This window comes from Epinephelus moara, chromosome 16 (genome assembly GCF_006386435.1).
Source record: "Epinephelus moara isolate mb chromosome 16, YSFRI_EMoa_1.0, whole genome shotgun sequence".
NCBI classification, from domain to species: domain Eukaryota; kingdom Metazoa; phylum Chordata; class Actinopteri; order Perciformes; family Serranidae; genus Epinephelus; species Epinephelus moara.
In genome coordinates this window covers 830,136-841,193 of record NC_065521.1, presented here as the reverse complement: position 1 = coordinate 841,193, position 11,058 = coordinate 830,136, and the positions used below count along the sequence as shown (strand labels likewise).

General features: G+C 40.9%; 1 protein-coding gene across 8 annotated transcripts in view; it reads left to right on the top strand.

The window, feature by feature from the left end:
* The window catches only part of agap1 (ArfGAP with GTPase domain, ankyrin repeat and PH domain 1), a 193,508-nt gene extending 182,608 nt beyond the window's left edge, over positions 1-10,900 (top strand). For all 8 annotated transcript variants that reach the window (XM_050065657.1, XM_050065655.1, XM_050065654.1 and 5 more), the window contains 2 exons: positions 2,105-2,360; positions 4,238-10,900. In XM_050065657.1, coding sequence (XP_049921614.1) covers positions 2,105-2,360; positions 4,238-4,447 — 466 coding nt within the window. In that variant the 3' untranslated portion in view covers positions 4,448-10,900. The remainder of the gene's footprint in view (positions 1-2,104; positions 2,361-4,237) is intronic.
* The last annotated feature ends 158 nt before the right edge of the window (positions 10,901-11,058 follow it).

Genomic DNA, 11,058 nt, shown 5'->3' with positions numbered 1-11,058 from the left:
ATACACACACTGATCCACACAATACACACAGTAATACACACACTGATACACACAATACACACACTGATACACAACAATACACACAGTAATACACACACTGATACACAACAAAACACACAACAAATACACAACAATATACACAACAACTGAACGCACACCAAACACACAAGACATACAAAATAAAACGCACAACACATACACACGAAATACACAACTGAACCCACAACAAATACACAACAAACATGCAGTAGTACACACAAGAAACACACACTGAAGCTCACTATAAAGCTCACTGTGACAAACACAACCAGGGACATTTGTCATGTTGTAAATGTAAACAAACAAACAAACAAACAGACTGACGCAGCTGATTCACCACGTGGCCAAAAGTATGTGGACACCTGAAGCCTCGGTCACTGTGAACCTGAGGTTCAGACAAACAGGACCTGAACACAGGGGGCGTCCACATACTTTTGGCCACGTGGTGCACAGTGACATCATCAGATAAAACGGAGCTTCACTTTATCTGTGACATCATGATGTCATAAAGTGTAAAGAACGTGGAGGTTTGAAGGTTCCAAACTTTATTGACACAGAGCGTTTGATTGTAACATAAATAATTTCCCCTCGGGGATCAATAAAGTATTTCTGATTTTTAGCTGAGACACTGAGTTAAGCGTTAGCACTGAAAAATCCCGATGACCAGTGAAGGCCTCACGCTCCTGTACACTCAGGCCCTTAGCAACTCCAGCGGCAGGGGAAGGCATGCGTCTCCTGGGTCCAGTGGCCTCACATTTCCTCTCCGTCCTCTGGAGGACAGAAGGCCAGAGCCCCGCTGAGCGCGCACCCACACACACACACACACACACACCAAGTCGACACCTCCAGGCTCTTTGTCCGGGGGCTGTCGGCCGTAGTCTCGTGCCCAGCCTCCCTACTCTGTTTCTGGGTCGGGGCAGGAAGGAGAAAGCCCCCAGGACATTCCGTGATGCTAGCTGCCGCCGCTGCCGCCACCGCCCCACCCACAACACCCCCTGAAAACACACACACACACACACACACACAATAACACACACACTCGTCTCCAGGAAGAGAGTTAATGAGATTCTGCCAGGTTCCCACACCGACCCCAAAACTCTTCTTTAACTCTTTTTCATTCGACTTTTCGTCTTGTCTTCTTTCCCACAGAAACACCTCCCATCATGCATCTCACCATGTCCTCCAACACTTCAGACGTCCTGATAATAAGTTTTAGGAAACTTCTTATATCAGAGTTTTAAGAATTCACACCTGAAAGCTTCGTTAAACTGCGAGACGAACAGAAAGCTTAATACAAAGAACTCTTTGGGTTGTCCCTGTAACATGTTGCAGCCACAGTACAAAACTCCAATTAGAAAACTCGTGATTTAAGCTTTAATAGTCAGAGCCGTACATCATGATGTAACGTAAGAAGTTTTGATTGTGAGGAAGCTTTAATTCTGTTTCGTTCCCTCTTTGTGTTTCGTTTCCTCTCCCGCTGTTTCGGTGTGTTCAACACACACTGGAGTCATTTCATGGTGGAAGCATCAACCTGTGAGGAGCCACTGTTGTGTCTCCTTCTCCATTTCCTGCAGAGGAGGTGCTGTTATTTTGTTAAGAGGGGGGAGGGGGAGGAGAAGAGAAGGGAGGGGGGACAGCTCAATATCTCCCCCCCCCCCGCCCCCCGTCCCTCAGGCCGTCCTCGTCCCCCCTCCTCCCCTGAGCCTGGACTAATCCCAGCAGGCTGAATGAGCTGCTGTTTACATGGAGGGATTTGTGCAGAGATTAGCGCGATGTGATCTGTGGATTAGACAGATCAGCAGTTCATGACACTCGATTGGTGAACAATGTGTCCACGTCCCCTCGCCTTTCACCCTGTCTGTCCCTCTGTCCCTCGCTGTGTCTTATTTTACACTCAACAGGGCCGCAGACGTTTAGAGAGATCGCCAAATCTTGTGTTCCAACTAACCGTTTATGCTCTCGATTTATCTTTCGGTTTACGACATGTCAAAAGAAAAGTTCTTGACAGATCTATTGTGCACCACACTGACACTGAGCTTCACCGTCCCTATGTTTTGTCTGCCAGGGAGGAGCGGGAGCGCTGGATCCGGGCGAAGTACGAGCAGCGCCTGTTCCTGGCGTCGCTGCCAGGCACTGACCTCTCTCTGGGCCAGCAACTGCTGAGGGCAACGGCCGAGGAGGACCTGCGCTCTGTTGTCCTGCTGCTCGCCCACGGTTCCCGACAGCAGGTCAACGAGACCTGCGGGGAGGGAGACGGACGCAACGCGCTGCACCTCGCCAGCCGCAAGGGCAATGTGGTCATCACGCAGCTGCTCATCTGGGTAAGACTGAGATCGACACACCTGGTTACATGGCGACACAGGGCTCATGTGCGAACTTAGGCCCACTGCAAAACTTTATTTAAACCATCACGTGGAGCAACAAAGAGTTACAGGAAGTGTCGTTGAGCTGTGGGAATATAGACTCTCACTTTTTAATCCCTCTTAAATGTCCAATAGCCAGATTTTAGTGTCATTTTAAAGTATTTTTGTAAAGTGTTTTAGAGCTTGTAGCCGAATTTTAAAAATACTGATGATTTTGATTTTAAAGAGAGAATTATGTAAAATGTCCATTTAATGTGGTTATTTTTCTTTAATTTCTTCTCTTTTTATTTGCAGTGGAAGTGTTGAGTTTTATTGGCAGTAGCTTAACGACAAAGTACAAGTGTTTGGAATTAATTAGCAACAAGCATTTATTTGTTCCTGCAGTAGCTCCTCCATCATTTAAATACTTTTGAATGTCTGAATTAATTGTTTTAATTGTCTCTAAAATGTGAGGTGTGAAAACAAACACTGTTTGTATTGTAAGTTTTAAATAACGTGACTATCAGCAGTTTGTCTTGATGTCCGACGGTCTATAACTCAAAGATATCAAAAGCAGAAAATCAGCAAGTTGCACAGAAAATTTTAAAAAGAGAAAAAAGACCTAAAAAGTCAGTTAAAAAATTCCCGTTAATTTGGTTATTTTTCTGTAATGTATTCATTTTGTTTCAGTGGCAGTAGTTTAACACCAAATGAAAATACCACAGAGTCAAAGTGATGAATCAGAAAATCCTTGAAATATATATTACATTTTAAAGAAACAGAAAAAAGACCTGAATATTCAGTAAAAATGTTCAATTTAATTTGTTAATTTCTTAGTAAAACGGAATAAAACAGTTTTATTGACAGTTGTTTAACAGCAAATAACTATACCACAAAAAGAAGTGATGATACAAAACAGTGATGAAAAAATCACCAAATTATATATAAAATTTGAAAAAGAGAGGAAAAAAGACCCAAAAAAAGTCAATAAAAATGTTCCTTTAATTTACTCAATTTTTAGCAAAACGTTCCACTGTTGTTGACAGTACTTTAAAGTCAAATAAAAACTAGAATAAAAAATTATTTTAATTCTTATATAAAAAGTGAGGATTTTCTGCTTTTCGATCATTGTTTTGTATCATCACTTTCTCGCATTTTAATTTGGCGTACTGTCATTAAAACTGCAAAGAAAACTGAATCAAGTAAAGAAAAAAACAATTTAAAGTAAAATTTGTATTAAATTTTCAGGTCTGTCCTTTGAACTGCTTTTTTTACGTATATACTTTAAGGACTTTCTGCTTTTCTATCATTGTTTTTTTATCATCACTTCTACTTTGTTGTATTTTTATTTGGCGTTAAACTACTGACAATGACTTGTTATTAACTGTAATAACTAGTTTTACAAAGAAACTGATAAAGGAAAATACTCAAATCAAATGGATTTTTTAAAACTGAATTTTCAACTCTTTTCCTCACTTTTTTAAATTCTTGTATGTAATTTGAGGATTTTCTGCTTTTCTTTTAAGGACAGTAGTTTAACGGCAAAAAACAAAATGACAAAGTAGAAATGATGATACAGAACCATGAAAGAAAAGCAGGAAATCCTTTTAATATGTTTGGAATTTTAAAGAAAGAGAAAAAACACTTGAAAATTTCAATAAAATTTCCTTTTAATTTGTTTATTTTTCTTTTATTCATTAATGTTTTAGTAAAATTTTCCAGTTTTATCGACAGTAGCTTAACGCCAAATTAAAATACTACAAAGTAGAACTAATGATACAAAACAAAAAGCAGAAAATCAGATTGGCTCTTTAATGAATTGCATAAACATTAATATTGATCTCTTTCTCTTTCAGTACGGCGTGGATCTGATGGCGAGGGACGCCCACAGCAACAGCGCGATGGCGTATGCTCGGCAGGCCAGCAGTCAAGAGTGTGTGGACACACTGGCTCAGTACGGCTGCCCCGACGAGCGCTACCCTCTCATGGCCACGCCCAACCTGTCGCGCCGCAACACCAACCGTAACAACAGCTGCAGCAGTGCCGGGAGCGCCGCGCTCATATGACCGTGGAGATCTGACTCTTTACAACAAACAAACCCTGCTTTGGGAGAGCTTTTATTTTGGGAACCACTACCTGTTGTGACTCACCGACCTCACCTGACAACCGCCGCCGCCGCTGCTGCCGCCAGCTCGTTATGACTGATTAAAAACTGGGGTCAGTGGTGACGCTGTTTGGGGGGAAAACCCCAAAGCATGGTGGGAAACGTGGTCCACATCATCAACAGACGTCGCTGGCTCATCAGAGCAATTTGGGAAATAATCATGTGACTCGCGGCAGCCAATGACGGCCAGTCTGAAGCTCCAGGGACATCATACCTCATCACAGCTCTAATTTAACACTACAGCCAATCAGAAGACCGTCTCACTAAAACATATCGTCTTCTCTGTGAACACGAAAAGAACAAAACTGTGAGACAGCGATATCACGAAGGAAACCAGAGGCGGAGTCTTCGTAGCATGCCCACATCATCATCATCATCATCACCATCACTCGAGGACTCCTCTCATTTTGGCGTCAGTGTTTCACCTTTTCTTTCATGGATTCTGTGAACTCTCCTGCCTTTTTTTTTAATGTGAAAAATATCTTGATGTGTAAGAGAAAAAAAAACGATATCAGATCTTAGAGGTAAACAAGAAGAAGTGTGATAGATCGCATGCCCTAGACACTTTTCTATTTTAATTTAAGGCATTTTTCCTGGACTGTGTATATTGTATCTTGATGTGCATTGCTGGACCAATCGTTAAAATGTCGACACGGGGAAGGTTTTTTTTGTTGTTTTTGATTTTTCAGGTGTATAAAGTCATTAAGTGTACAGAAGCTCTTGCCAGGCTCAGGGACCGGAGACTGTCGATCATGAACATCCAATCGTCTTTTCCCAGCATCCTTAAATCAGGCGTCAGAGTTTCATTTGGTTTCACTTCACTCAGTTCGGATTTTCCATGAATTTAAAGACTGACTAACTAACTAAATAATTTGTTGCCTAATCTAGGGCTGGATGATATGATACCACATAGTGATACTTACTAGCTTCATCGTTTGGCCTTTAAATGGCAAAAACGGTGACCCGAACAAGAAGCGACGTCTTCAAATTGCAGTTTTTGTCCAACCGACAGCCCCAGACACAAACATATTCAATTCACAATCTTAGAAAACAGAGAAATACAGCAAATAAACCTAAATATGGAGGGCTGGAACCAGTGAATTAAGACTGGAAAAGATCAGACGCCGCAAGACGAAATGACAAAACACTTTGTCTGACGTGAACGTCCATCTGTCATTGGTTCTTGAAGCGACTCTCATTTTATTGGATCCAGAATATTTATTGTATTTTAAGGGAAATGAGAGTTAATTTAGATCTGTAAAAGATTTATAATGCCAGCAGTTGATACAGAGACATAGATGCCTCATTAGCCGCTGGATCTTACGTCAGCGTGGCCGCCATATTGGAGAGGGCGAGACTGGCCTTTCTGGATAAAAAGCTTGTATTTCTCAACCTTCTGTTGCACATTTAATGCTATTCGACTTCCGGGTCAAAGCCCAGGGTTGAAACTGGAGCATGCTCAGAGTGCCTCGGCTAGTTGAGGTCCAAATGACTACATACATGCAGGAGGTATTCAACTGTGTTAGTCCGACTTTGAGAAATTCAATTGAGTACGATTTCAGTCGGACTAAAATGTTTACATGTATTTAAAAGTCTGGATTTAATTGGATGAATACAATAAATCGGGTTTCTCTATTGTCACGTTAATGTATTGTCTGACATATCGCTGCAGCGTCTACATATATAAATGTCGGTGATGCTGGTAACATGACAGATTTGGTCTATCGTCCAGCCCGAACTGATTTATCTGAACTGATTGAACTGTTAGCATCTTAAACCCGTGTCTGATTTACATTCTGGTTGAACATCCTTGGTTTAATTTAAACTGTCCCTGAAGTGAATTTATTGTTTTACAAAATGGGAAAGAAAAGGAAGCAGCTACTAAACAAACGGAGAGAAAAGGGAATTGATATGCTTCTTCTTCTTCTTCTTCTTCTGGTGTTTTCAGTTTGGGTTGACGGGAGGTGACAAGTTACTTTTTATTGATTCATTTCAGCTAAAACTCACTTTTACTGTCTCGAATGAAAAGAAGTGAACGTGGTGTAGCTAACGTACAAGATTCTGTAAAAAGCTGTCTGTAATGTTATTTCAATGACCTCACACCAAGTTCCCTCCAGTCCCGTCCAATCAGACAGTCTCCCTGATCTGCTCAGCGAATCACTAAGAAGGGCTTCTTCTTCTTTTTCTTCTTCTTCTCTGGTCTGGAAACCTTGTTGTAAATAATCTCCTCTTTCTCCATCACCTCCTCTCTTTCAACCATGACGTCTTGTAAATTAGAGAACACAGGGAGTTCTTCCTGTGCGCCGGTGTCAGGATGCAGAATGGAAGTGATTTATTCTAATGTGTGTTTGTTGTGTGGAAAAAAACATGAGCACGGACTGAATGTGTTCTGGCTCAGTGTTGCGCTGATCCATCCAGGGCAGGAAGTTCAACTTTTCTGGGTAACAACGCATGTAAACCAGTAAACCAGTGGTTCCCAGTCTGGAAGTCTTAGAAGAACTCATCCAGCCTGAAGGGTCACAAGACAGCTTACAAGATGAGAAATCCAAAAACAAAACAACATGTACTCAACGCAAAAAGGCTGTCATCAAGACCACTGAGTCTCCTCCGAGATGATTCAAAGTCTGAGCCTCTTTGAGGACGAGTCAAGACTGAGTTCAAATGTGATCAAGTTTGGGGACAAGACTGAGTCCATATTTAGACAAGTTTGAGTGAGGACGGAGTCCAAACATGGTCAAGTTTTGAGTCAAGACCAGGTCCATATGTGGTCACGTTAAGAGTCAAGACCTAGTCTAAATTTAGACAAATTTGAGGTTGAATTTGAGTCAAGACCGAGTCCACACTTAGACAAGTTTGAGGCCAAATTTGGGTCAAGACTGAGTTCAAATGTTGTAAAGTTTTGAGTCGAAAGCAAGTCCAAATGTGGGCAACATTTAAATCAAGACCAAGTCCGAACAATTTAGGTTTTTGAGTGAAGACCAAGTCCAAATGAGGTTAAGTTTTGAGATAAGATTGAGTCAAATTTAGACAAGTTTAAAGTCAAGACCAAGTCCAAACATGCTCAAGTTGTGCGTCAACAAGTCCAGATTTGGACAGGTTTGAGTCAGAAGCATGTCCAACTTTGGGCAACATTTGAGCCAAAACTGAGTCCAAGTTTAGACATGTTTGAGTCAAGATCAAGTCCAAACGTGGTCAAGTTTTGACTCAAGACTAAGCAAACCAAACATGTTCAAGTTTGAAGTCAGGTTTAAGCCAAGACTGAGTCCAAACATTGTCCAATTTTGACCAGTCAAGACCAGGTCAAAACATGGTTAAGTTTTGAGTCAAAAGCATGTCCAAATGTGGGCAACATTTGGGTCAAGACCAAGTCCAAATGTAGACAAGTTTGAGGTCAAATTTGAGTCAAAACCACGTCCAGACATGGTCAAGTTTTAAGTTAGACCGAGTCCAAATTTAGACAAGTTTGAGATCTCTTAATGTGATCAGGCTTAGAGTCAAGACTGAGTTCAAATTTGAGCAAGTTTGTGTCAAGACCGAGTCCATTTATGGTCTGGTTTTGAGTCAAGAAGGTGTCCAAATTTAGACAAGTTTGAAGTCAAGTTCTGAGTCATGACAGAGTCCAAATGTGGTCGAGTTTTGAGTTGAATCTACATGTGGTCAAGTTCGGACAAAGACCTGTAAAACCGAAACAGTGCCCCTTTCGGTATTAGCGAAACATGTCGACTGAACGCTAATTGATCAGGATTGTCGGGACAAATGCTCCTTAAACCTCAACGGTTTGTGAGTGATGATTTTTACCTTCAACACTATGCTGAGCACCTACTGCTCGTCTCTTTACTCTCTATACTGTTTCGTCCCCAAACTTTAACGTAAATGTTGCTGCAGAGGTTGAGGAGCAGCTCTCAACCGGACTGTGTATCCAAGCAATATTCATCAACACATCGATCACTGTCGCATCGCAACTTCGTACACTGACATTTGCTGCAATATCGCCATTAAACCACAAACACTCTGCCTGTTTGTAGAAATGTAAGAAAGAGTGAAAAGAAACATGAAATTTTCCTACTTACGCCTCTTTTTTTTTTGTTACACGCCAGCCTTTACGTTCCTAACTTCGTCCAACCTTGTTACTGTATGTGCCATGCCCCCATTTCCCTAGTCATCTCAAAGATGGCGCTCTATCCCCCGTAAAACGCTAAACCAAGAGTTTTGACCGCAACTTGTGTTTTCAAAGTGTTTGATTTTATGTTTTTATATTGGATTCGTCCCACGTCTGTCCTGAACTAGGACAGCAGGACAGGGTGAAGACGTCCTTTTATTTATGACAGAAATGCACTAAATCTGATTCAGTCCGTCTTAACACTTTCCACTACAGCTTTTTATGTTTTCTTGCGTTAGCGTGAACTGACTTTTGCCTATTTCTCTTAGAGGCGGCGGCTCCTGGCGGTTTCCCCGAAACTGACTTTAACAGCGTCTAAATTCTGAGAAACCAGTCTAGCTATGTAAATGAACGTAACATCCGTTTTTAAATGGTCGTAGGTATCAAAATAATCTGCCAAAGGGTTAATGATAACACTAACTGCTAGCTAGCAACAGCATGGCAACTGTTTGCTAGCTTATACTGTCCTGGTAAAGTTCCATGGTAAACAGCTCCACAAAATCCTTTTACTTAAGTTCTTCAAAGGAGAATAACTTCGGTAATACCTCCTTTAAAATGTTAAATACTAACTAATTTGTCAATAGGATAACGCTAACCCTAACTGCAGCTAGCCGTGAACAACCTAGAATGGTAGTATTGTTTCAGCTAGCAAGCAAACTGTTACTAAAAGTCAACTGAACTGCTCTTTTTTCCCTCAAAAAATTACCAAACACATACAATTTAAAAATGTTTGGAGTAGACACACCTGGGAAGCTTCTGATGCAGCTAGCGATCAGTTAGCTAAACTCAGCTAATGAGGAGAAACACACACGTCATTGCTAAATTTCAGTTGGTCACTGATTTGTTGTCATTTTGGTTTTGAACTTCACTCTGGTATCTGCTGCCGAAGCTAACTGCGGCTAGCTGTGAACAAACTAGCATGGCGGCAGTGTTTCAGCTAGCAGGCAAATTATTAATACTTTAACTCTAAGTGAGCTGAATTGCTTGCTTGTCTCTCCAAAAATTGACACAGAAATTGTTGGAGAATGTGAAGCTTCTGACGCAGCTAGCGATCAGTTAGCTTAACTTAGCTAACAGAGATAAATGCGCAATTTCAATTTGTCACTGATTTGTTGTCATTTTTGTTTTAAACATCACTCGACTCTAAAGTCTGTTTATTTAATCTCATCAGACGAGAGAAAACTGCTCTTTACTGTTTGTAGCCACAGAAATTGCTTAGCCATCTGTTGCCGAAGCTGACTGCAGCTAGCGGTGAACAAACTAGCATGGCAGTGTTGTTTCACCTAGCAAGGAAATTATTAATATGGCAGCTGAACTGCACTTATTTCCCTCCAAAAATTAACCGACCACAAAAGATTTTAAAATGTTTGCAGCACTAATGCATCCCGTGAAGCTTCTGAAGCTGCTAGCGATCAGTTAGCTAAATTTAGCTAACTGGATGGTGATGTGCTAGTTGAATCTCCTTCTGTCTGTCCATTTATTTAACCTCAGCACAGAAAGCTTAGTAATATCTGTTTTTAAGTGTTTGAAGCCGCAGCTGTCTGTCGCTGAAGCTAACTGCAGCTAACGACACATTAGCATGGTTAGTTTTGATCTTCCAAGCTAACTTTATGGCTTTCCCCTAATTTGATCATACTCAAGCTAAAATTGGAAAATATTTAGAGACTAGAAACATCCTGTGAAGCTCCAGCAATCAGCTCGCTTATCTCGGCTAACGGACAGTTGCGTGGTGTATTTTCTAGTGGTGTTAGAGCCGATGTTACGGGCATAGAAAAGTGAAGCTGCCTGCTTGTAGATAAATAACATCTGCTTTGAAAGGCGGCAGGAGAACAGGGAAACTGCATTAGCGCTAATCTATCCACTCACCACCTCACCTGTACATAGACTTCAAACAATAAAACAAAGAAAAATTTAAAAAAAACTCCTTATGGTCAAGTTTGTCTGGTTGTGTTACCTCTCGTAGCCTTTACCCCTAAGCCCCGCCCACCAGGGCTGTCCCCTTTATTATTTATAAAGGCACCCATGTGAGTAAGACCCCGCCCCCTTTTTGTATATTTTCCTCAAACCTCTGCAGTCCATTCGAGTTTTCTTATTATGATTTATCATCCAGACACATTATTGTTCTTGTTATTCTAATTATTATTATTATTATTGTTATTGACTTTTTGTTGGCTGTACAGTTCTGTTGTTGAAAAATTCTACTTAATACAGAGTCTTCTACTGTAATGTGTCTCTTTTCAATAAAGACGAGAATAATGCTTCTTAATATAAATTCACTTCGTACAAGAATCATCTTTTGTCTATGTTAGAGAACTATTTGAGTTTCCTGAATCTCATTTGTTTGTTAGCTAATT